General features: G+C 36.1%; 1 protein-coding gene across 2 annotated transcripts in view; it reads right to left on the reverse strand.

Moving 5' to 3' along the window:
• Positions 1 to 1,809: 1,809 nt before the first annotated feature.
• Positions 1,810 to 27,705, reverse strand: part of SLC9A3 (solute carrier family 9 member A3) — a 49,758-nt gene continuing 23,862 nt past the window's right edge. The window contains exons 2-16 of one of the 2 annotated variants that reach the window (XM_058811467.1): positions 26,630 to 26,932; positions 21,758 to 21,918; positions 19,725 to 19,803; positions 18,722 to 18,899; positions 17,634 to 17,854; positions 15,333 to 15,535; positions 14,441 to 14,530; positions 12,552 to 12,622; positions 10,239 to 10,368; positions 6,978 to 7,093; positions 6,240 to 6,369; positions 5,547 to 5,723; positions 4,900 to 4,975; positions 3,396 to 3,509; positions 1,810 to 2,057 (exon numbers count right to left, since the gene is read on the reverse strand). In XM_058811467.1, the coding sequence (XP_058667450.1) occupies positions 1,810 to 2,057; positions 3,396 to 3,509; positions 4,900 to 4,975; positions 5,547 to 5,723; positions 6,240 to 6,369; positions 6,978 to 7,093; positions 10,239 to 10,368; positions 12,552 to 12,622; positions 14,441 to 14,530; positions 15,333 to 15,535; positions 17,634 to 17,854; positions 18,722 to 18,899; positions 19,725 to 19,803; positions 21,758 to 21,918; positions 26,630 to 26,932 (2,297 nt within the window). The remainder of the gene's footprint in view (positions 2,058 to 3,395; positions 3,510 to 4,899; positions 4,976 to 5,546; positions 5,724 to 6,239; positions 6,370 to 6,977; positions 7,094 to 10,238; positions 10,369 to 12,551; positions 12,623 to 14,440; positions 14,531 to 15,332; positions 15,536 to 17,633; positions 17,855 to 18,721; positions 18,900 to 19,724; positions 19,804 to 21,757; positions 21,919 to 26,629; positions 26,933 to 27,705) is intronic. The other variant, XM_058811476.1, reaches the window with a different exon arrangement.

The raw sequence follows: 27,705 nt of genomic DNA on the forward strand, positions 1-27,705 counted from the left end.
AAAACGTTTTAATTGAAATTTTAGCATCATTCTCCTATTGGGAGAATTTTGTTAAGGAGATCATTCAGAGGACTGTTTCAGACAGTAATCAGTGTGTATGCTTATTAGCTTGGGAAATCTAATTTTGCAAAACACTTACTAAGAAACACAGTAGTCAAAAATCCAGTGATTTTGACGTATCAAAGATACCCACAAATGAACTTACACACACCACTTCCTAATAATAAAGTTAATTATAAATAAAGCAATTGAATGGAGGAAAAGAACAAAGGCTTGCAAGAAAATGTTCTGCAGCTCATATGTCAGTATTCTGTGACTATGTTCTCAGTGGGGAAGAAAAAGTGAAGAGAATTTCAATGTGGATAAGTGTCAAGGTGAAATTTTCCGTTTGGAATGCTGCTCATTGTTCACACTTTTAATCAGGATATTGGACTGTAATTCACAGTCCTTTAACTAATCCAGTGTTTATTTTAAAACATCATTTTAAAAAATAAACAAAGATGCATCATTAAGAAACTCAGTACTGAAACCAAACACAGACCCACAGGCCACTCCAGTAAAAAAAGTTAATTCCTCTAATTAACCTTGAACTAGCACATCTTCTGAAGGGACAGAAACCAGAACAGAAGAAAAATGGAACTACATTTTCTACTTCTTCTTAAGAGGTGTGAAATTCTTCTTATGTCAAAATGAGCAGTATTCACTCTTGGCCTGAGGTGTTTGTCTGAACAAAGGTTCATCAACCAGACACAGAATACTTTCAACTCACTTTTTTTGTTGATGCTCACTAAGAGGACACTAAGACATATTTGTGACCATGGATTCCACAAAAGTGTATTCACGATGACACTGACTTTTGTGTTTCATTGCACAATCCCTGAAGTGCCCTGTGTTCAATTCAATTACATCTGAACTGTGGACCTGACCCACCTCATAATCATGACTTGATTATGAAAATGAAAGCTGATTTTATGATGTGGAAAATTTCCACACAGCAGAAGTTAAAGGGCAACTGAGATATTAATTTAAACCCAGAGTCAATTTAATTTTAAGCCTCTAGCACATTAGAAGCAACAAGTTATTTGATGCATCAAAAAGCTAAGCCTTTTTCTAGTTTCAAAATAAGGTATGGATTAAGGTAAATTCACAGTTTAATGATAAAGCTCTAAATGAGATTTTGCTTCTCCACAATTCTGTTGTGTAATTATCCCCACAAGGAGAATATGATGCATTTTAGTAAATACAATTCATTTTAAACCCCTTTCTTATGTAACTTAATGGTACATCAGTAGTGTCACTGAATAGTTGCACTGTAGCAGTGGGGCATTTTTTCTTCCTGGACACTGGATAAATAATCTGGAAAAATGTTCACAGCTAACTCAAGCTTCTTAGCAACAGAGTAAAACAATTTTATTCCTTTTAGGGAATTCTGTTACCAATTTTATCATCTAGGACTGACTAACCGGGAAACCTGAAGCCACTTGAAAATGTATGCCAAATATTCTGGTACTTGGAATAGTATTTTCTTAGCATTTAAAATATTCAAGTGAAAACAGAGAGAAGGACCCTTATCTGCTGTAAAAGTAGCAAGGCATTGGACCGCAAATAGTTGAACAGCTCTTCTGCAGAAGGAAAATAGAGAAGTGCTTTGTTAATTAAGTCAGAGGGAAATAAAAGATGTTTAGTTGTACAAAGAAATCAGGAAAGAAAGACATTTTCTGAAAGAAGAAAAACAGAAGAATTAGTTTACTTCTCAGGATTGATAAGAAGTCTGGTTAAAAAATAAAGGTGATAATATCTTTTAAAATATTACATATGTGTTGATTCTGGGAGAAAAGATCTGGGTCGGTCCTCTGGGCCATCTGCTAGCAGGAAGGAATCTGTTGATTTATTGCTGAGCCGGATTGGAGTGAGCCGTTTGAAGTTGTCTGGAGAATACGGGATCTGCACTCGGGCCCTTTGTGAGGGTACCACAGTGTCTTCACTGGATAACCATGGTGAGAACTTCATGTAGATACTTTGGTCATCATCAGCTGAAAATACTGGGTTATCAATTCCTAAAAAAAAAATCATAAGTGACAAATAAAAGTAATCAAAATAATTTCTTCATAATACAGCAAGATGCTTTATAAAAGGAGAAAGGCTGTTGGAAAAAATGGGCTGATATACTGGTATGTGTGTGACTAAGTCAATATACAGACCATTACACACATATATATCTTGCTTATAGCTAGACATATACTGGATTCCAATAAAGAGAAAAAAAATTGGTTACCACATCAAATTTGCAATTTTGTTAGGGGTATTTTGACACAAAAAATAAAATCCATAAAAGAATCCATCAGTCCACAAGTGTTGAGCAAGAGGAAGAAAAAAAATAGCACAGCATAAAATAAGTGCAGAAAATTCAAATCAAATACATAAAAAAATGTTAAAAAACCCCAACTTCACCAATCCATAAACAGATGAGTGTGAAATAGCTATGGCAGGCCATGAAACAGTCAAAAGTAAGATATAGGAGCCTGTTCATACAGTTATGAAGTTTGACAAGCTTTTACATAAGCATTTTGCATCTTACCATCCACTTATTTCTAGGTGTATTTATACATACTCAAACATAGAATTTGTCATGCATAAACTCCATTTAAGAGACAGTGTCATGCATAAACTGCATTTAAGGGTGTCTGCCACAAGAGTATGGACACAAGTGTTTTTCTTCACTGTAGATACCAATTACACATGGAGAAAACAGTGGCATGCTGTAAAAACTTAAACACAGAAGGGCTAAAGAGAAATACCAAATTTTATAACTCCAATCATATGATGTGGTTCTTGTTACATATAGTTATAAGCTTTCAATGTAATATTTTGGAGTCTTTCAAGGCTGGAAATCAAGAGCATTGAGTGCTCCAGAAATGCTGCAATCTGCCCTTTTCAGTGACTTCTGTAAGCCTGTAAGGATCTGATGGGATTGTGAACATAAAAGTAGAAATCTTGTCTGAAATAAGAAGAACAAAATTTATCACAACGAAGTTCCAATGCAAATGAAAAACAATTCCAGAGGACTAGTATTGACTGGTCTTGTGAGGTAAGACAATTCTAAAATAACATTTTCTGCTGCTAGAAATAATTAGTGGCTTTAAAACTGGTTTGGGTAGTCATATTCACAACTGCTGTCAGTTTCAAGTGTGGCGCTCTCCATACCTCCAAATATCCAAAAATATGTATGTTGACATTAATATTAAGCAAATGTATTTTGAGATTGAACACATAAAATCACTCAATTAAAACCAAACAAACAAACAAAAAACCAGGCTAACTCATCAGCATTTATAGTACATTTTGTTATATTTGAGGGGGGAAAAAAAATCTTTGTAGGTAATAAATATTTTTACCAGCAGGAGCATCTGTGAAATTTTGTTTTGTCACATTAGCCAGGAAATCAACTCCTTTGCCTAGATGCAAAGTCTCATAATCATTATTTTCTTCTGATTCAGAAAACTCCAAATCTAGGGGGAAAAGAAAAAAAAATGCAATTTCATTAGATATTTGTATCAGTTCTGATAGAAAATGCTATTTCCTGCTGGTTTGATGCTGTCATGGTTATTAAAAATACATCTTTAACAAGGATTTTCATCATGTGACACAGGTGAGCATTAGTATAATGACTAGTTTCAAACCTAATGAGGTCATTGCTGCTTTACTGCAGTAGAATAAGTTTTGCAATAGCTGCTAAACCACTTGCTAAGTCTGCCTTCCAATTAAATTTTTTTGGTGTTAAGTAGATGATGACATCTCTATGCAGAGTTCTTTAATAAGACAATATTGAATGACCTAATAATGAGTATTCAGAAGGCTCTTCCAAAGCAACGTAGTTCTAGAATATTACACTTGGGGAGCCAACCTGTACTGCTTCTCTCAGTCAAACAAAAATAATACTTAGTAAAGGATTCAGAGGTACATAAGGAAAAATATATTTACTTGGAGTTACTGAGAAAAGATAAACCCCTCTCTATTTTACTTGAGTTATCTTTGAGATCAAGGAGTTACAGGCATAAACAGAGGAAAGAACACAAATCAAAGTTAGTCCAGAAGCTTTTAACCACATTGCAGTTTTGAAGTGACACATATAATTTAAAATTTTATAACAAACATGTTAGCAACCACGGCATCTGGCAATGCCTGACACCAGTGCCAAAAAAAAATGGCTAAAACAGGAAAGAATTTTGGGCTTTATATGCAAAATCAGCTTTTGCTAGGAATAGTCTTCAGGCTGATCAGCTTCCAGTTAGACTTCCAAGCCTGATCCATGCGACAGATCTGTTCATGGAGGGTGAAGCAGTACTGGAACTGACCTCTGACCACATGTTCCTTCCAAAGCTACACCTTCCTTAAATTATATCATGCTTGCTTAGCCTCAACTCTGATTCAGACCCTTCTAAAACAGTGGACTTTAACTCAGATAAGAATGTAATCTCAGCTACTGAATTTTATATGGCTGATATCCTATTTAGACATATCCTGCTGTGATGAAAAAAAAATTAGCAGCTCTATGTGCCTTATCCAAACAGAAGCTGAAATTTCATTTATATTGTAGCCACTGCATTGTTTGGTTTACAGAATATAAATGTGATACTTTTAAAATGTGAGCAAAAAGGCCAACTAAAATTTTGCTTGTCATCCAGATTCCTAAAAAAACAACTTCTAAAGACTACATTTTAGCATGAAGCAGATCTCCACTCCAAGTTCTGAGCTATGACTCAAGTTCTGAGCTATGACTAGAAGTCCCTATTTAATGCCAGATTTGCTATGGCATATCACAAAATCCTTTAGCAATGCTTTACTGGCAAGGTAGCTGGTAAAATTCAGTAAGTAAAAACAGTCTAAGTGTCTTTTTACCTTTTTCCTTCAAAGCAAAATCTTGTACTGGATTTTCTGGAGGAATGTTTCCATTTAGTATGACACTGCTATTTCTCTGAAAAGAAAGCAAAAAGTGACCAAAAATGCTAATGTCATCAGATAACAATGGCAGCGATACCCTTTGAAATGATGAGTTCAGCAGAATAAGCCTAAAATCCATTGTAATCTTTGTTTGAAGCTCAATGTGGAGGCCACTAATTTCCCATCTGCACCTGAAGTGTGTACAGACAGAGTATAAAAAGAACCTTTTGCTCTTTTTATACTGTGTGTTCTCTCAGTTTCGCACAAATTTGGTTGAATGCTCCATGCTATCCTGCTATCTCTATCCTGCAAAATCTCCCCACAGTGTAGTAGCATGGTTCATGGTCTGTTGTTTTTCAAGTGATCAGAAATCTTTCACCCAGAAGAAGAGTCCCAAAGCATAGAGAAGTGCAGAATGTGAGAAGAAGCCCCTTGAGTTATCTCCTAGTTTTATCTCTTCTTGCTTAGGTCCTCTAAATTCATTAAGTTCTACAGGACAGAGATAAGTGCAGGACATAGGATCCATCAGAGTCTTCTCTACCCTTCCCACCCATTAGTTTGTATAATAGGTGGCTACATCTAGGTCCTTGTGAAAGTATTTTTACCCTTTTTTGGCCCCGGTCTCGTTTGTGGATTTTATTGAGCTTCTTGGAATGGTTTATTCCTAGTTTGGTACTCTTGAAAGATTCTAAGCGCTTCCTCATTGTCCTATGGAAAATCTCCTTGTCTTGTTTGTCATCTTCACTGTGCATGATCTCATGTCGACTGTACAGGTGTTTGTGCTGTGGCCAGGAAGGGAAGACAATATTCATTTACTGAGAAATACAGGTGAAAGCCCTGAATCAATGCATTCAATCAATGTCACAAAAGTGTAAACAACTCCATAAGAAAGAGTGAACTAAAGATTAGCCTGAAGGCATTAATGAAATTCCCATTTTTCTTTTTTCTTCATGAAACAAGTCCAGGATTTTTAAGTGTGTAAGAGTGGACTGTCATTCAAAGTAAGCTTCTCCCCTCTAAGTGTCTGAATCCCTTCAGTTGATGCACTTCATTAAATCCTGATCAGAACTTTTGCTGGACTCATTTCTGCATACCACTGGCCCCAGTGATTTCAAAGGCACTAGTTCTTTTAAAATGCCATGTTCTTAAATGAGAAATCACACAAAGAGCCTATCTTCCTCAAGGGTGCAGATTTTGCAGTGGGTTCTCTCCTTTTGAGTGTCACTCGCAAGTTTTGGTTCCTATTTCCTCTTAGTTTTAGATTGGAAAAGAGTCCAATGCTAGCCTCTGGCTCTCACCTCCTGCCTGGGTTTATACAGGTACTGCTGTAAGGTGTGATGAGCAAGGGTGTCCTCTGTGTCCCGTATACTTTTTCTTCTCTGCTCTAAAGCTTGCATGTCAAGGCAAACTGGTCCAGCTTTTTCTCTCCTGAAGAAAAACACAAACAGCAGTTTTTAAAATCAGTAATTGCTGAAAAGGAAGAAAAAACAGGAAGATGAGGAATGAAAATGAAAAAACAAGAAGAAGTTAAAAAAAAAAAAAAAGGAAGAGTAAGAACTGGCTAAATGACAATGAGTAAAAGCCTAATGGGAAATGTGAGAAGACCATTGGTTTTTGTCTTTCAGGGGGAGGTGGCATTAATTAATTTCACAGTTCACATGACATATGGTTTGTTCAATAACAGATTGATCGAAAAAGTTAAGGAAGGGGCACTTTTTTTCCTTGCCTCTCTCTTTACTTTTTCTGGAGCAAACACAGAAATAATATCTAGCCCTATATATAACAGTTGGTGAACCAAAGGCAAATGAAACAACTCTAATGTGGATGTCTGCTTTATCTTACCAGCCTTTACCAAAAAAAGCTGTGTGCAAAATATGACATTATAAATCCATATATACCCATTTTCTGTGGGAGAAAATATTAATTAAATTTCAAAAAATATTGTGATTGAAACCCCTGTAATTTGTATTTTTCCATTTTTTTAGCAGTGTTTCAATTCCCTCTCATACACCACCCCATCAGTCCACATTACTTACAATAAATAAGAGACAGAGCTTTCCACAGCGCTTGGGAGTGGAGTACTGAAATCCACATTTACCATGTTGTCTGTACTTGGAGAACGTATAAATGCCAGTGAACCTCTACGTTCTCCCTGGCCAGGGAAAGAAACAAGACATATTACAGCTGTAAAAACCTAGGACAAAATGCATATCAGAATACAGATAATTTGTGAGATTGTATTTATGCAAATGGAAAAAGAAGCATGGGAGGAGTTATATTTAAGTAACAAATAAAAACCATTTTTAGATTTTATGGTTTCTTTACGTTGAGTGACATTATCCCAACAAACAAAGCAAAGAGAAAATCTACTCCAGTCTTAGAAATTGCTTTTGAAGAAGTGAATGATTTCCTGTGCCTCAATAGATTTGCAATTTTACTTTGTACAATGCTGCAAGCCAAGAGCATAGGAACATACATAAAGTTGTTTATGTTTCAACACATTATTAGTAGCATTTTCAAAGGAAAAACCTTAAGTTTTCTGTTCTCTACTAGACTGGAAGCAGCAAATATTAAGTGGTGATAGAAGCCTACAAGTCAATTAAAAAGAGGTTATGGCATGACAAGATAAGATTTTCTTTCAGTTTTAAAATTGGTGTCATTGAAGTGAACTGCTGGAAAAGCTCAGTTTTATGTCTTCATACTTTTCCCTACACCTTAAGTAATCTCTTGCTTAGCTAATAGGTATCTGTATCATTGTGGTTACACAGGCTGAAAACATCTATGGTTTTGAATCAGTGGAGTGAAATCACATAGCAGGTCTCTAGATTTTAAGCAGTAATAATCAAGAAAAATCACCTCCCTTGCAGAACAGAGATTTTATCTAAATTTCTCCATTTTTAACTGTACTGTGTTCCCTTTACATTTTGATATTCATGGAGCAAACCAAAAACATGTTTTCTTTTGATGTGCTAACCCATATACATATCACAGCATGTGAGTTACCAATGGCATTAAGAAATACACTGTGGCCTCTGCAGGCAGAAAACTTGAGGTTAATACAATTAAATTCTGGGAGAACATTGTCCCATCCATTTTCTGAAGTGAATCTGACTTTCTTTTCAAATCAAGTTTAATGTTTCATACATACATCATACCATATCAGCAGTGAAGGTATTTTAGCCAGAACAAGTTATGAACCATGAGTATTTTAAGTCACTTGCCTTCAGTTAATCTGGGTTATTTTCATTTTTCTTGGCTTATGTTCTCCCCTCTCAACTGTAAGGATATACTTAAATAGAGACTGAACTCTCTCAATTCTTATTTATTATACAGATGCACCACAGCAGCAGAGTTGAACAAAGAAAAAGATATAAAATAATTTTTAAGCTTCTCAGTTTCTTGCAAGTAAGAAGAGAGTGAGTAGCTGGGGGAGGCAGGTCTTTACTTGTCCTGGAAGAAATAGCTTCAATTTCAATGTCAGCTTGTAATTCACAGATATTTAGTTCAAATATATATTTGCAAAGTGAAGTTTTCTTTTAATACATTCTTTTGATACATTGCTTTAACAATTTTTTAGTTGTTAAAGCAATGTATCATTGAAGAAAATATTAAAGTGAGAAAGGTGAAATTACTTTAGGATTCACAGCTCATAATTAATTTCTACTGGAAGAAAATATGTTGCAAAACTTGGAAAACTTGGAGAATTTTCAATTTCTTTTTCTATTTATATCAGATCAGTAGACATTTGCCCAACAGAATTTATCTGCAAGAAACAATACACACAAATAGGATTTGGACTAAGGTAACAAAAACCAGTTCCCTTGTGTTTCATCTCCTAAAAAATTATTAAACTAACTTTTAGACATTTGTCTTTACTATATGGAATCAAAGACATTACTGGATAAAAATTCTGACTCTAAATCTGCATGTATTAGTGATCTATAAAGGCCTTCACATCTGTTTCTTAAAGATAAGAAACACTGTAATGAATCTACTGAACAGATTCTGCAATGAATTTGAACATGAGTTTCATGGTCATCCACCTTCAAGTCATTATCCAGCTTTCTTCCTCTGAGGTGTGACCCAGAAAGAATCACAAGAAAGAAAATTAGTTCTTGAGTTCAGATGGTCTGAAACCTATATGGATAATTTTCAAAATCTCAAAAGGAAGAATTTGCTTGTCTTGTTGAACTATTCTCCATCTTTCATACTAACATAATTTCTGAATTTCAACTTGTTTTCTGAATTCAATCTCCAAAATGATATGTTTCATTTGAAGAAGACTGCCTGGCTGTAGCTCATTGAAAAAAAAGAAGCTTAGCAGTACAAGTAGTATCAACGATAGTAATAGTTTAATAGTTTTTATTTAAATTAAAAAATTAACTGATATATCACCTAACTGTGAAAGTTAATTCAATTGGAGATTATGAGTATGGATAAATTATAATTTCAAAGACCACTTTTAAAGACATTCCATTTAAAACTATCCTTGATACTTCATCAGTACTGCACATTCATGGCTGTTTGAACTGAGGTGACTAGTTTCATACTGATGATTAGGAACACTTACACAAGTGGGCAACATTGCTGCACTACTCCTGCAGAAAGTCAGAAACTTTCTTCAAATCTCCTTTAAAGACTTCTCCTGTTGCAAGTCTTAAGTTTCCCAGTTTCACAACTCTTTGATTGCAATTGATATTTGTAGTATATTTTACCCTAATTACTGGATCCTGGGGGTTATGATTCCGTTGAATAAAGTTACTCTTTTCTTTTTTTTTTTTTTTTTTCTTTTGTGTTACAGTGATCTGGCAGATTGAGATTAGCAGTCCCACACTTTGGCCATATATGCACATCATTTGTGATGTGAGAAGTGAGTTTCTTCAAATCAGATTTGTCATCACATAGACCCACTATCCTGCAGGAGCCAGTGTCCTGTCACCAACCCTGTTGATGCATTTAGAAAGACAACAACTCTCCAGAATTACAGTATTTTTTTCATGTAATGAATATAAAAACAAAGATATTCAGTAAAATGCCACAGAAACATACATTGAAGTAAGTACAATATACTAGCATTTGGTGATCAGGCGCAATATTGAGAACTACAGTTTCTCAAAGCAGCAATACTGACACTCAAAACACATTAAAAAAATAAATATCCATCTCAGCAGAGCTGAGATGGAAATCGTTTTCCTTTAGGCATCTCCTGCAATAGATCAACTTTTGGTTATAGTACAAATTTTAAAAAAACAAATTCCAAGTGACGCTATAATATGTCAACAAGTGTTCATAAGTACCTCAGCCACATAGCTAATTGCATCCTTCAAGTTGAGCTCATGGAAAACATTAAGGATTTGGTCCCTTGATTTTTGAGCAGACCTTCTCATCAGTATTTTTCTGAGGTATTTCCTATCAAAATTGGACCACCTGATAATTTAAACAAACTGTGTTAATGGCAACAAGCAATTTTAGTTTCAAAGTATTTTTAATTTAGTATAAATTATATTTTTTTAGCTAAACACTTTGAGAAAAAGGGTGAACAGTGGAATGTGAGGGATTTGTGTCTTGAAGCTCTTCAATTAGAGTGTAAAGAAAGTTAAGGAAAAACCTGCTACAGACTTATGCAGCTGTCACAAAGCATTTAATCAGTTCACTTACCCAACACTACTACAAGAGTGCTATGATTACAGTATCCCATTTCAGAGTCAGTAACACATTTTATACCTTGGGATATTATGCTACCTTATTTTTCTACTTCTGATTATGTTTAATTTTCTTCCCTTGTTGAGAAAGTAATCTGCTTTTTCCCAGGTGTATTGTAAGACAACCAGACCAGAAAATCAGTTCAAAATGACAGTGCCCTTCCAGAAGCTCTACCAGAGGCCCTTACTCATGCCACTGATGTGCTCTGCTCTGGGGATAGTAGCCATGTGTATTTTCAACTATTTACACTTCCAAGATTGTCTGGTAGTAGAATATCTGCCCTGTCATGTTTAGGGTCCAAAAGATTAAAGGCTGTTGTACTTTCTTCTAGCTTCCTCAACATTGCATCGAAAGGGCATGAGGCAGCTTTGGAGACTACTGCTCAGAATTACTCTATCCATCTTGCCCAATGGCCATTTGGAGTTTACAGCTTTTGATTCAGATTGCTTAAACCATTTTTTGTTAAATATTATTCACATAATTGATAACTATTCCTCTTCTCTGGCCAGAACATCTGACCTAAAGGCTCTAATTCAGGTTTCCACACCTGGACCCATTGGTGAGGATGCTAGGGGTTGCCATTTCTTTATGGAAGCAGCACTCTCATGTACATAAGAGTCCAAAAGGCAGGCTTAAGATGGTCACAATCGTCATCAAGCTACATACTCAACGATTAATCTACATTAAGCTATTCCTTCCGTTCTTACTCAAGGGGATTGCTTTCTGACATGCAAAAGGTCACATGCTAATCTGCCACTTTAAAAATGTAGCTTTATCTTTGAGGCAATATATCAAAACTGGAGACATATTTGCCTATATTATATATAGCCTACTGAAATTTATTCCCAAAAAGTAAACTACAAACTTAGACCAAAATAAAGATGATTTTCTCTCTGTAGTGCCTCATGAAATTTTTTTATTGCATAAACAAATGAAGAGCAAAAGAAAAAGGAGAATGTCTCTATAACTGGATGCAGGTGAGAAATTCTCTTTGAGTTCCAGTACAAGCTAGCTTCAGCCTAAGAATTTTATTGTTTTGCATGATAATGTTAAACCTAAGCTAATAGACTCAGCTTCTCAGAAAGCATTAGTGCTCTGCAGAAAGCTAACACAACCACATAGCTTTTGGATTGGAATTGGCATGTTGACTCAGCAAGAGGTTAGCAGCTCAAAATTGTGACTGCACCTATTAAATGACCTGACTCCAGGGACAGAATGGCCTAACTTGAAATAACAGTCTTAAGGATTTCCAGATTTAATGCCCTTTTTTCCACTTTTATTCATCCAGGTATGGAAGCGTGTCCATCACAAGGGTAAATCTTCGCATGTACTTTAAAGGAAATGGTCTTTCAGCTGAGTCATTCTGCTTCTCTCTAGATGAATCAGCTATAAACAGAGGAGATGGTTCACTATTGGTTTCAGACTAATAGGCTGAAACTGTCAGAGCAATTTCAGAGCACCCTCTGCCATAACTTTCACAGGTGTTGAACGCATCCTTTTAGAGATAGGATAAACAGCTAGCACAGTTGTAGCTGAGCTTTTTAGTGCCTCCACACATAAATAGTGTTCATGAAATGTAGTAATACAAAGAAAGACCAACATTAACATTCTAGGTGAAAACTTCTGCAAATAGTCAGTTCTCTAATCTTGAGAGAATGAACCCCGTATGTGGACTGAGGCACCTACAAAGGCATAACCTGAAATGTGGAAGAGAAAGGAAAGATTTTAGTTGTAAGGGGACAAAAATACACTGTTTTGACTTTTGCTATATTTCCAGTATTTTCAGTATGCTGCCTCTTTAACATTTAGCATCCTTGCTTTCGCTAAGCTCACAGGCTTAAAAAGTTATAATGTACAGATAATATTTCCTAGCAGTATTTCCAGGTTCCAAATTGGTTACTACTTACTTGTCTCTCAGATAATGATGCCCTATTTGTCCAGAAATGTCTTCTATAGCAGAAAGAATGTGATCAAAGGCCTAGGAAAGTGAGAGTGGAATTAATATCTTTACAGAAATAAAAACGCATAATTAGAAAATATCTCTATTTATTTCAAGTTGTACCAGGTGACTATGCAGAATAATTTTATGGCTGTTATAAAACTTTTTCCCCATTGAGAGAAGTACTAACTACTATAAGCTTTTCTTCAAAGGTCCTAAATTTTCTAACCAGTTCTTCACAAATTTACTAAGTATTCTTGAATTACAGAGGTCTCAACGAGAAGGTACTTAAACCCCCATTTTAACATTCAATTTTAAAACTTTTATGGACTCATTTTACCATCTCCATTTCTGCCCTATTAAGTACATCTGCCACTATTAGTGTAGGTGATTATTTCAGTTGAGCAGTTTCCACAGTAATTCTTTTTAGATGTTTCAGGAGTTGATATTCCTCTCAGAGTAGAAGTAGGCAATATTCTTTTAATATCCAGGGTAAAATTTCATACTGAGTATATTATCTGGCTGATAGAAATCTGGAGGCTTAAAACTCTTGAGTCAAATGAAGGCAGCTGCAGGTACAATTTGGCCTTTTTCTGTGTATGGTTATAACATTTCACTCTGAACATTGGAATGATTACTGCAGAATTATACAGGTGCTAGGTTTGGAACAGCAGGATTGACATTTGGCACTGGTGAGGCTGTATCTCTAGTCCTGTGTCCAGTTCTGGGCCCCTCACTTCAGAAAGGACATTGAGGTGCTGGAGCATGTCCAGAGAAGGGCAACGAAGCTGGGGAAAGGTCTGGGACACAAGTCCTGTGGGGAGCAGCCGGGGGAGATGAGGTTGTTAAACCTGGAGAAAAGGAGGCTCACTCTCTAAAACTACCTGGAAGGATGTTGTAGGCAGGTGGGTGTTGGCCTCTTCTGCCATGTCTCAAGTGAAAGGACAAGAGGAAATGGCCCTCAGTTGTGCCAGGGGAAGTTCAGATTAGATTTCAGAAAAGAAAGTTTTCCCTGATACAGTGGTAAGCACTGGAATAATTTGCCCAGGGAGGTGGTGGAGTCACTGTCTCTGGAAGTGTTCAAGAGCTGTCTGGGTGTGGTACTGGGGGATATGATTTAGAGGTGACTATGGTGGTAATGTGTTGATGGTTGGACGGGATGTTCTTGAAGATCTCTTCCAACCTTGATGATTCTGTGATGTCTTATAGTCTCCCATCCTTTAACCTATATTTATATTGAAAAGTTATGTTTTCTTTTACTTAAAGAAAACTTTATAATGTGGTGTGAAAGTCAATTGGAAGAGTTTGTGTTTCAAAATATTCTAAAAGGGTAAAGAAATCCTGGGACACAACATTCACTCTGAATTAAAACTGTTGTCATTAGTCTGGAATTTCAGTATATAATTATTCTGTACTGGGCAGCAGAATATTTTTCTATGTAATATGCAAACAAAATAGCCTGCTTTCATACCTTTTCCAAAAATTAAACTTTTGAGAAGGAAAAATAAATTTTTTTGGACATGCTTTGCCCTAGCAATTATCAATCATTCTCCTCTTTTAGATGAAGACAAAGAAACATATTCCATCTGTGCTGTTTCCCAAGTACTCCCAGCCCCATTGAATTCTCAAGTGAAAGACCAGAACTTTCATATTAATATCCTTTCACAGGATTTAACCATAGAGAAACAGCAATGTACAAATAAGTTTTGAAATGTTTGAAGGATTTTTTCTTGGTATTTGACAACCCACTCCCTTACCAAAAAAGATATTTTTAATAACATTTTTTTTTCTCTTAAGGTGTTAAGGTGCTCTGTAAAAATGAAAAAGATACCATGAGGTCTTTTTTAAACATCTTACTCTGCCATGAAGTTTCTCATTCAGTTTTGGTTCTCTGTGTTCAGTTTTCTTCACTTTCAGCCACTGTACCAAAGGTTTGATAGTCAGTCCCTAAGGATTGAAACATGACAATAAATGCTTTGAAGTCCTCTTAGACTTTCCTCCAGCTGGTTAAACAGAAATAAAGCACATATGTGTTTTATTTGGTGGTTCTCATACTTTCTCAGTTGATTTCTATTCCTTCTAGAAGATAAAATAATACAGTACCCTTAGTTCCTATTACAAAGATTTGAAAAGACAACAGTGGAAAAATATATCATCTATAAGAAAAATATGCTAGTAGAAGTGTTTCCTATGCCACTGAATGTGGTCTTTTCTCCACAAATCAGGAGTTTGTGAACACAAGTAAATTTTCTGAAATACACTTCAAAATATATTGTAAGCTGCTATCTACTGACTTATTTTCATTTAAATTACTTTTTTTTTCATCCAGAAAGTACTATTTTGTTTGGATGTTAAATAGTTTCTTGTCCCACTGCTTGCTTCTATATTTTAAAACAAGGGCTGAGGCTCAGCTAGATCAGCTCAATGATTGTATCTGCCCATTAAAAGCACTGTTCCCTATAGTTATTCACATGAGGTGAAGGATGTTTAATCAGATATTAACTTGGTACTATTAATACCAAGCAGGCAAGACTGAACAATTTTTAGCACAGAGGAAATTGTGTTTTGCCCCATGTGGTCCCACATAAAAACATAAAATAGGATCTTTGTTACTAAAATTACAACTTCAATTATGTTTTCAGTTCAGTGAAACAATCTGCAACCTTCAGCTGAGAACTGCCTTAAGCATTCAGTACATTTTGGGGGACTCCTTCTCCTTGCAAGAAGCATGTTTAAGAAGTTAAATTACCTGGAATATAACAGTAAAAAACACAACAATGATAGTTGTGCTGACAAACAGCTTTCTGTCTTTCACTTTATCCCCATCCAGAAGTGCAACAAGAGCAAAAGCAACTGCTCCTCGTAGCCCACCGTAGGACATCACCACTTGGTCTATTATCTCCAGCTGGACGGTTCTGTAGCGGTTAAGAATCCACGTCTGTATAACCACGCCTGTAGCAAACAAATTTCAGCATGTCTAGAAATACCCTTATGGAACATCAATATCCCAGCTGTGAGTAACAGAAATGGTGCCACCAGACTGCCTTTATAACAATCTTCACCATCTAATTCCCCCTCTTATCACTGTGTTGTCCACTTAGTGCCTTCTCATTACATCCAGCCGAAGGAATTAGGTGAACATGCTTCTGTGAGCCAGCAGCTAGCTCTTCTGAGAGTGCTGCCTTCTGGCACAGGCACTCCAGGGAAAGTTCTGACATGTGCTGGCCTTTAGAAATTCAATTTTAGGTTTTCTAGCAGTGTAACCAATGATATGCACAGGGTCAGTTAACAGAAGCAGGTTAAAACAGCACTGATTTACGGAGTAAGTGTCGTACCGTTTGCAAGTCACTGAAATTTACATTTTGTAAGACAAGTCATAGTCTTATGAAGGGTTGTTTAGTTATGCTAACACTGTCTCCACACCTGCAGGTGAGATGCTGCCTGCTGCAGGAGACCTAAGGCTCAAGCTATCTCAGTGTATCCCAGAACTCCCTCCATACATAGGGAAAACAGTTTCACCACTCCTGTGATTGGCATGACATGTGATTCCCACTGCAGCAGGCCAGGGCTGTTAACCAGTGCAAAACAGTTTCTTCTCTTTTTAGAGAACTTTGAACTTGTGCCAAGAGAAGTGTCTTGTCACTGTAAGGAGGGGCCTCCGGAGGAGGGGACCTTGGAAATTCTGCCAATCTGACTCCTCCAGGGAATGAGAACTGCAACTATGTAAGGCCCGATATCATCCAGTATTTAATAATTTGTCAATGTCCAAGATAATTACTTTAGTGGGTGCTTATTGCTGAATATTTACTATTTACTTATCATCACATCTGTTACAGGATTGTTAACCACTCATTTGACGAATACAAAAAGTGTCAAAGACCCAGAAAACTCTTTTAAAACACCTCAGGCACATTTGCAGTTACTGAGAGGCAGCTAAACGAACAATACTTGCAGAATATTTAGAAAAGGAGGGCAAGGAGGTAGGCACTTCATTCAGCTCAGGAGCTTCTAGAGAGAGTAAGAGCACAGAATCTAGGAAAATCGCCTGCTAGATGGATGTGTGACCTGTCATTTGAATTTAAGTCAAGGCAAAGAGGCAAATAAGCTGGTTTAATTTTTCCCAGGCGTAAGTACATACATCAAATTGCCATGTGTGTTACTCTCTACAAGTATTTCATTCTACATCTCTTTGGGGATTTTAGCAAAATTACAGCAGAACTATGTAGATGGGCAAATCATCATTGGTATTTTGAAATGTTTGCAAACTTATATAAACCCAGTAAATTGACAGTAGGTAATCTCTGCCTACCACAGCCTTATTTATTCAGTTTTTCATCAGTCCCTGAGAATTATTTCTTAAGCCAGAGAACCTGCAATGTTATTATGTATGGTCTGATATCACTGTGTGCCCAAAACCTGAAGTCAACCATAACATTAGTTTAAGACAATCTCTTTAGTGCCAAATTGAAAGAGCTGGAAGAAAGATATGGTTGACAAGAGTCACATCTTTTGTTAGGCTGCAAATTAAAGAACAAAGTCCGTTTTACTGGGAGATTTTGCCAGTACCATTTGCTGAGTCAACAAAGGTTAGCCACTGAGTGATTCGTGTTAACTGCTGGGCTACTCATGTTCTCAAACATCATCAGAAATTAAATCCTGCTATATTTTCAGCATATGACAGAACTTACCGTAGAGCTTACTCTACTACTCTAATCCAATTCCAACAATAAATTCAACTAAAATAAATGGAATGTTTTAAAAGGAGCAAAGCTAGAACTCCAAATATTTTTTGGGGAGAGGGCTAAAGAATATGTGATTGCATCAGCAGAACAATGCAAGAACAGGAAGGTCACTCTCTTACCAATAACTCTATATACCGAGATGAAGACCAGAGTCAACAGAATAAATTCCAACAATAAATTCAACTAAAATAAATGGAATGTTTTAAAAGGAGCAAAGCTAGAACTCCAAATATTTTTTGGGGAGAGGGCTAAAGAATATGTGATTGCATCAGCAGTACAATGCAAGAACAGGAAGGTCACTCTCTTACCAATAACTCTATATACTGAGATGAAGACCAGAGTCAACAGAATAAAAGCCGTATTCCAAGTCCAGATTTCTGGATCCACAGCTGAAATACCCAGGAACATGAAGATAATAGTTTCTGCTCCACTGGCTAGCATTTTCATAGTATATCTTACAGTTGTAGAAGACTGTTCAGATATGTTAGCTTTGACATATTTCTGACAGCAAATGCCACAGAAGGTTATCCTAGAAAAAGAAGCAATTGTTCAGAAAATATGTGTTGCAATATTTAATATTATTTCCATCTGTCTGTCACATAGTGATAAAAACCCACTATTAATTCCTAAGAAAAGATATATTCATGAACACTTGTGGAGTCTACCCTTGGTAAAAAGCATATCACCAACACACATGCTGATGTAACCTCAAGTGGCCTGAAGACAGCACATATTAGAACATAATAGAATGCAATTCTCTTCAGATTACCATACTGCTTTCAATGCAAATTTCTAAACCTTGTTTACATTAGATATAATCTTAAACTAATGATCTGTTTGCAGAAAGATTTTCAGAACTTGAATACACTTACTATATTATCTACAAACATGACAAAACTGAGAAGAAAGGCATGCTGGGAATCAATGGAGACTAAGAGAAGAAAGACCACAGAAGTACTCAAGCCAAAACAGGCAACATTTAGGCAAATCTTAATGTCCAGCCAAGACAGAGAGAGAGGACATAGTGACATTTACACAGTGGCTTAGAAAAATATTGCTTTAGTCTCAAGTTATCAGGAAAGATCTCAGCACAAACGGACAACTGTTAAGTCTGAAATACCATTAATAACAGAGAGGAAAGAGTCATGTCTGTATTTTGCAAAAGAGTTCTTGTGTTTTCCTCAGCAGATACTGAAAAACTTGCATTCCTTTTCAAGGCTGAATGACAGGATTGGCAAATTACAATCTAGTGCAGTGTGAACATAGTATTATCCAGCATAAACTTAATGTCATATTCTACAGTTGTCCCATATAATTTAGGTTTTTTCCTTTCAATGTTTTAAAAACCATATTCCCTTCTCATCCCCTTCATAGGCAGTAATAAAAAGAGACTTACGCTAAGATGGCAGAGAGAGAAAGCATCTCTGCTGTGAGGTAGGACAGGTAGGAAATGATAAACACAAATCCAGGTTCAATGATCCTCACGTGCTTGGTGAAACGACTGACCAATGAGAGCAGGAATGCAAAGATAATACCAACCAGTGTCCCACCGAGGCTCACCACAAAGAATGACACTGAAAAACAAAACACCTAACACAACTTAAACCATAGAAATAGAATGGTTTGAACTAGTTCTCTTCCAGAGACAGGACAGCAAATGACCAGTAAATCACAGAAAAATTTGGAGGATATGTCAAATTCATTTCTAGGCTCAAGGCTTTTGAGCACTTGGTACATGAATGTAGAATTCTGTAGAAAAACAAGGCTACTTCTGTTAATCCTCACCATTTTACTTTTATTTAAACCCACTGCATTTCTGTATACTATTTTTTCCATGTTCTGTAAACAATTGTTTTTTACAAAAAACATATTGTAGAATATGACAAAGTCACTATCAAAACATTTATTCATGAGATAATTCAATTTCGTTTCATGCAATGCTTGGAATAGGAAATAGTGACTCATTTTTCAGGGAAAATTTCTTGATAGTTACTGGCAAACATTGCTTGATGGTGATCAGTGATAGGGAGCGGCAATGCCTGTATGCAGTATGGACTTTCCTGGAATGCAGGGAGAGTATAGGCTGAAATCTGGGAAACACTATTAAATACAAAGAAAAGCTGTATATCTGTCAGGTTTGGTGTTCTCAACAACTGAACTCCGCATCAGTCTCCTCAAAAGAAAACAGATCTGATTAAGTTTCCCAAATATTCAGGAATGTTTATTTATTTATTTTCTTAAGACATTTGCCTATGCCATAATATGCCATAAGAGTGTGTGAATATGAGTAATAATGAAAAGGGCTGAAAAATAAGTTACCAATAGCATAATAGTAATATTTTGTTTAAAGTACTGCATACATACACCAATTGTGTGATACGGAATTCACTTCTACGCACCTATGCCTTTGAGACATTCAATCCCCGTCACATTTGTTTCACCTATCGCAACAAAAGAGTCAAACACATTGTACAGCACCTGGAAAGAAAAGTAGACTAATTTAATAATTGCTCCTGAATTGAGCCTATTAAAATAATCTCCTTAGGAGCCTCAACATTATGAAGCCTGAAATTGAGTTTGACTGAAGGAAATCCTGTCTCAAAGAAGAATTTTATATTTTCTCAAAATAAAAGAAATGCAGTAGGCCAAGAAAAAACAAATTTTTTAAAATTAAAAAATAACACCTCACAGCAATACATTTCTCCCTTCAATATGTCCCCTATGAATAAGAAGCATTGTTACATGTAGATGTATTTTCTAAAGTACTTCTCACTGTAAAATCCAGGTATTTGAAAGACTCATTTACTCACATGTATAAGATAAATAAGATATTAAATAAGACAATAATAAGATGCTAATAATAAGATACTGAATTGAAATATGATGAATAAGTTGAACAAAAAAGAGAATATAATGATTGTGCTAAAACTTTTAAAATAATTGACTAACAGTGATTGAGCTGAAAGAAATGAATTCACCTTATCCATACCTGTGCCTAAGGAGATTTATGAGTATCATTTTTGAGACATATCAATTTTATCTGTGCTTAGTTCCTCCAGTGGTGAATGAGGACTTTACTATGGCTTTCTCAGCTTTTCTTCTTGCAGCTAAACTTGATAATTCTTATCATGTTCACCCAGTCACGGGATACAGGTTACTTTTCTTCTGTAACAGTAGTCTTTTACATATTTATGTTTAAAGAAAGCTATACCATCCACTTTCTTCTGTCTTCCAGTCTTTCATTTTCAAAGTAGCAACTCCACTGTTTCAAATTTCCTCATAGGCTATGCTTTCTACCTCTGGATCATACTTGCTCTTCTGTTTTTTCATCAATGAACAATCAAACTTTTTTTTTATTTGTATGCTGTTTGTGTTCATTTCACAGTAACAAAATCTCCTTTCCTTTTGAAAGCCAGCGATGTTGATACTTGAGTTCATCAGAGGTTTATTTGAATTTTGGCAATACCTCAGAAGTATACTAATGATACCAATATCCAAGGGCAATTAGGTTTCTCTGGAAGCCATACTGTCATCTTCAAACTCATGTGAACAGTTAGACTGCTGCCAATGAACTTGGAATGCTTTATCTCCTTGGCTGCAAAAAGTTAAGTCACTGAGCCTCATGAACATCTCTTACCCTCTCTTGCAGATAGGCAGGAGCAGGAATTGTAAATGATTCAAAAGTGAACTGAAGCTGCACAGCAACCTGGTTGCATAGCATCTTTCTGCCTTAGGACTTCCTGGTCCCTGACCACTAGTACTCCACTACAAAATTATTCAGGGAAAACTACAATTTTATTCAGGGGGAAAAAAAATTGTGTGATAAGGTGTTTCAATCAAAATAAAAATCAGTAGAAGTCTGGGATTCTGCTACATCTATTAAAGCTTTTCTAAATTTAAAAAAATGTTTGCAAAAAAAAACCATTAGAAACTTTCTAAAATGTCACACTTTTTTTTCCCAAATTGGCTCTTTGTTATATATGTGTTTGATAAACATCTGATCAAAGTAAAACTAAGGGAGCAGGAATAAACACTTTGGAGAGTATTCTCTCTCTCACTGGCTGAGGTATGCATATAAATGTATGTGCATTAAAAAATAAGAGCAAAGGAAGGTTTAAAATCCCTGGAACTGATTTCATTAAGTCATGAAAGCCCTACTTAAACAGCAAAGGAAAATAAAACATGCACCCTTGAAACTTCATTTGGAGTGTCTAACCCAGGACTGTGTGTTTTATGTCACTTACCATCTCCAAATAACTTTCCTGCTCAAATATCTGATATTTGTAAGCAAGACAGAAAACACCATGAGCTGCATTGCAGTAGCCCATGAGTAGATACACATAGAGAGTACAGTGTTTCTTTAAAGGGGAAAATGCACTTCAGAAGAAATCCCCTTGAGTTACGTTGAATTTGGGATATATGATTTACTTACCACAGTTACAGCATCATTCAGAAGTGATTCTCCAAAAACAATGATGAATAGAACTTCATTGACATGGACTTCTTCAAACACTGCCAGAACAGCTACAGGATCCACAGCAGCAATTAAGCTGCCAAAAAGGAGGAAGTCCAGCAGCCCAGACTGCAGTTCACCTTCAAAAACAAAGCAAACAAATTATAAGCAGAATAATCTCTGTATTATCATTAGCAATGACAGACTGGGATGTTACACATAATGCCAAATACTGGAAAATAGAGATGCCAAGGTATCAACTTGAAAGCATGTTACAGTGATTCCTTAAAAAGTTCTGCACTGAGTCATGTTTTATCCTGCAAGTTTTGTTGGATTCAGCATTGACCCATGTGGATCAAAGTTACTTCTGGGAGCAGGACCAGTACTGGTCAGTTCTTGTTACAAGACAGTTCCAGATCTAAACCAGCTTTCTATTTGTGTGTGGCATGGTTTGTCTAACTTGACTGAATTACCCCAAGATAACTGAGAACTCACAAGATGTTAAGAGGACCATACCAGCACTTTTAAAGTAAATGTCCCAAAATATTTCATGTCACAGGTCAAATTTGAGTTTTGGTTACTAAGAACTGCTACAGTGGTGATTAACTGCACTCAGTACAACTGAACACCAATTGTGGCCTCCTTACTCACTGGTAGTTGTGGTTAAGCTACTTGTTCCCAAATTAGGATTCATGCGGCTGTTAAATTGTCTGCAAATAGACCATAAAAATAGATGAAGGACCAAAATGTACCTCAACATATTTGTGTTGAGGTACATGTAGCCCCTAAGGAATTTTGGCAATGATTTCAAAAGTGTTGAAGGTACAAAACTCTGGTGACTGTGTAACCTAGTATTTTTTTTAACCTGCTTTTAGTTATTAATGTTATTTTGTTCAGTTATGCAAAGACACAAAGGCAAGCATTCACTCTCATTTTAAAAGTAGCAGAAAAAGAAAAGTAGCATAGCCACAAAAAATGCTTTGCTCAGCTTCCTAAATACCTAGCAAAATCTACCCTCCTCATGAAATCAAAAGTGGAAACCTAGTCATTGTTTTCTAGAGAAAAGATTTCTGAGCAGTAAAATTCCCCTTGCATTCATCAATGGATGGAGGAAGCAAGGTTCATGAAGAAGTGATGTTGCCAAAAATTATTTAAGGAACAGCAAGGAAGGAATGGGTTGAGAATTCATCCATTAAAACACAATGCAGAGGCCCATGCCCAAAATTATCAGGCATGATTTCTACAGGTAAAGAATAAATTCATCTAATTAAATGGTTTTGAAACATGAGTCAGCCAATGACAGTCAGTAGCCATAGCCACAGAATCAATAGTGCCTGTAAAGTACTTCCAGAACAACATGGCTACCCCTCTAGAAAGAACACTGAAAAGTAATTTTTCAAATTCAAAATGGTTTGGGCTTAGAATGTAAATGAAACAGAAACCAGATTCCAAATAGTTTTGATACAAAATGTCATAGGCTTATTTACTCAAGAAAAGAATACTTGTATGGGCAGTCAGAGGCAGGAGTAAACAACATCCTGTTATATGTGACAATGCCCAATATTTCTGGTGGAGCTGCAGATGTATATATTCTCTTAGCTACTATCTGCCAATCAGAATATCTACAAGATTTCTGTACAGTTTGTAGGGATCTTGGTATGGCCCTGAAAACAGAAATTCATAGCTTGCACAGATGTATAACTACCTTATTTTTTCAAGAAGATAAATAGTCTTGTTCACACTTGGACTTATGGGGCTGTGAACAAGGACTGAACCTATCAGTTTTAGTGTGCGAGTGGGGTTGAGGCAGTGACCTTACGACTGTGCCAAAAATTCTGAAAACTGCCTTGAACCTAAATCTAAGCAATGGTTCCACCAAATGTTGTCCTCCTCAAGCAGGCTTAAGGAAGGAACAAGCCCAATGACAATAAATATCAGATATCAGGGTATAATAGAACATAAGGTTTGAAAATAAATTGGCTCACTGAGATTGCTTATCTTTTTTATGTGTTACCAATTATAATCATTGGTACATTCTTTGAAGACTTGCAAATCTAGTAAGCAAACATTTATGAGGAGATTAGGACACATCTATAAATTCTACAAAGCACTGCCAAGAGGCCTGTAGTTTCTAAATCAGTCTTTCATTTAGAGTAATAACAGCAGTTATTTTCAATTGGTACATGACCATGGCTTCCTCTAGCTTATCAGTGACACCTAAGATATGTTCACTGGGCCCAGTTTAAGACTTCTAGACACACTCAGCATATTGCAGCTATGACTCTAGATTGTACAGGAAAAACTGTTCTAAGAACTAGTCACAACCACAATACTGCAAGTGTTAATTCTCCAGTGGACAGTGAACAGTTCACTGCAATCAGCAATTATGTAATTCTTCCTATTCTGTGGAAGCAGACTGAATGGTTAACAATTAATGTGCTAATCTTTTTATTTCAGTTCCAAATAAGGATTTCTTCATCATTATCACCTTCTCCATTTTCCTCCTGCAAATTATTATATCTCAAGGGTATTGAATGCCAACAAAGAGCTGATTTTATGTTCATTTATGTAGGAAATCTATGCAATCCAGTTTGGATTATGCATTCTTATATTGATGGACAGTACTACAAGCCCACTAAATGTCAAAGCTAGAAGTCATTTGGTTTTAGTTTATCTTAGTTTGTAGCAGATTTACATTTTTACATTTTAATGATATTACTTCTATCATTATTCACTTCAACTGTAGAACAAATGGGATAGAAATAAATATGGAGCCATGGAGCTTCAACCAGAAGGTACTATGAACTCTTCTAGAAACTGAGCAACTCAGCATTCTCCTATCTTCAGCAAGTAACAACATAAAGGTTTTTCAGAGTGTGGTGCTTAGATCTTGTTGACCTCTTGGAGGTTAACACAATTGATTTAGTAGATTAGTAAGTCTGTGTCATGTTGATATTTTACACTCCTACTCAGCTTTGCTGGAGAATGACATTGTTTGAATCAGGGACAGCCTTGTCTGGCCTTTTTCACAGCTGGAATTAGAACCCTCGTAGGTCTTCATGGCAAACACAGGTCCCCACAGTACACAAATAGTGCTCTTTCTAAACATTAAAGTTTGCCAGACATGTCAATTTATCGTTCTCCTTTTTTATTAACATCCCCATATTTATCTTGTAGAGCTTTAGCTGTCACCTGTGGTAGGGGCTGATTGCCCTGTGTAGATGTAAGCTCAGAGTTCTAGTATGCATTGTCACTAAAAGATTCTCATACTGATGAAGCAGAACATATAACTATAAAACCCAGCTTTTGCAGTTAGTCATGAGTTGTTTACAGATTGGGAGGAGAAGAATAATTTAAGTGAATTTTCCTGCTAAAATAGTTCTTTTGGGAAAAGAGTCAACTTTTCCATTTCACACGTTGTAAGGAAATCAATCCTTTCCCTTTAATGACTTATAGCAACATATTTTTAAAGTAATTATCATACATTATATTTCTGAGAACAGTTTTTTTAAGAAAATATTTTGGTCCTATTTTTAAATTGTTCCAAGCATCTTGGATATTTAATAAAGAAATCCTTTTCCAATTTGCAGTAGAAATATCCCTGTCATACATTTTCTTTCTGAACATCTGATTTTAATTATAAACGTGATATTGTGGATTAAATATGTTGCTTAAAGCACAGTAAACCTCTTATCTACCAAAAAAATGTCAAATATTTTTGCATCTGAGCTGTCTCCTCTGTATCTTCTTAAGAAAATATTACTGCTTCTAAAATAAGAGTTATAATAAGGTAGATATCTAAAATGTATCCATCATAGCTGTCTATATTACAAACATCTGCAATTACATAACATGAGTCTTAAATGAAAGTAGAGATTAAATACTGCTGTTCTGTGCCTCCTCTAACAGCCCTGTGCCCTTACATCACAGTGTAATTAAACCAAAGGTATCTTGGAATCACAGAATGGTTTGTGCTGGAAGGAACTTCTTACACCCTCCAGTTCTGGGGCACCTTTCACTAGACCAGGTTGCTCAGAGCCCCATCCAACCTGGCCTTGAACACTGCCAGGGATGGGCCATCCACAGCTTCTCCGGGGAAAGCTGTGGATGGCCCATCCACAGCTTTCCAGTGACCACAGTGACCACCCTCACTTTTTGGATTTGTGGTCTAGGAAACTGTGCGTCAGCCACCCTTTCAAGCCCCTTTGAACTGCTCCCATTAAAATGGTTTCCTTTTATTCTTTTTTTTTTAGAAAGACATCTGCTACTTCATTCTGTAAAACTTCTATATCTTGTTACAATTTCCAGACTCAGAAAATGCAAAAGAGATGTGTAGATGGGTCAGGCATATATATCCATTCAGTAGCCACTTAATATTGGATAACACTTACTATAAATAGCACTTAATTGCATGAATAATATTAAATACAATAATAACATTCAATATTAAATAGCAGTAAAAATAACACATAATACTAAGGCTGACTTCAGGAAGACACTTTTATTTCAGAGTAACTTTTAAGGTTTCTATAACAGCAGAAAGAAACAAGCCCTTTATTGTGTATTTTTTCCAGACGTCCATTAGAGAAAGAATCCTGAGCTTTATCCTGAGAGTGTGCACACACATTTGGAGCAGGACATCACAAGAGACATGGCTTAAAGTAGTTTTTATACTTTTGTTAGGGAAGATTTTTCCCTAAAAGGTCGTTTTAAAATTTGATAAAGATATTACAAATTGCTCCCATTAAAATAATTTTTTCTGCTAGAAAGAGTTGTTACATTGTAACTTATCACCCACCTAACAGTATATACAATGGCATTCATAATTGTGTCTTCACAGATCAAACTCACCCATTATGCCAGTCAGATAGACACCGTAGAGAGATAAACCAGTTGTGGCAGCATTCCAGACTGTCCCAATGACAGCATACAAAAGGATGGAGCCAAGATTTCCAAAAAACAATCTATTTGGCATAAAATATCCAGCATCCAAAACAATGGGGGGCAGCAAATAGAAGAAAAATACAGTTGGTGTCAGGGAGAAGGAGGCAAGGTGATCTGCTGCCCATACAATGCCACCAAGGAAAAGACCAAGGACAATCAGCAGAGCACTTTCTGGAACCACCCGAGTGACTTTGTGGGACAAGTGGAAAACTGCAAGGAAACACAAAAACAGTGAGTCAGAAATGAAATGGAGGAACAATTTGAGCAACTAACATTGTTAGCTGGCAATTTTGAATACACACAATCTTTTTGCTTTCACTGTCATTAGACGCAAAAGCGTGCATGGAATGTTTGGGAAACAGACACTTATAGAATAAAAAAAAAGGAGTCGATCTTCAGATTTTATCCAGCCTATTTTAACTTACATGAAGCCAATATTCCATGACATTATATCCTTCATTGAATTATTTTCTCTTAACTAGATCTGTTTAGGGAAAGATGATGGTCGTGCAAAGCAGTAAGTGAAAGGCTGAAAAGCAATGGAGAAGTCCTGGAAATGTTACTATGGTTTATTTCTGTAACTAAAAATAAACATCCAGCCTCCTAATTATTATCTTTAAAAATTATCAGTTTATTAACAGGCTTATTGGAAGATATGATACGAAGGCTGCAAGAACTAGTTTCAAGACAACTCTTTTTAAATGTATAAATATTCTGATAATGTCACCTGCAGCAGGAAAAAATTGAAGCTTATGATGGGAGATCCCTTTTGAGCCTTTTCCTCAAGACATCCCTAATAAGGATTTCTTATAATTCAGAAGTTTTCTGAAGGAATTGAGGCTTTGGTGGTTCCTTCAAATATGTATTTGTGCTAAATGGTTCTGCAGTAGGCTGCTTTCTTTTGTATAAGGCGTCACAAAATTTGTATATTACAATAGTCTGCAAGACAAAGAATATACAGTATCTATTACAGCAAAACATGT

This window comes from Ammospiza caudacuta, chromosome 1 (assembly GCF_027887145.1).
Source record: "Ammospiza caudacuta isolate bAmmCau1 chromosome 1, bAmmCau1.pri, whole genome shotgun sequence".
Lineage (NCBI taxonomy): Eukaryota > Metazoa > Chordata > Aves > Passeriformes > Passerellidae > Ammospiza > Ammospiza caudacuta.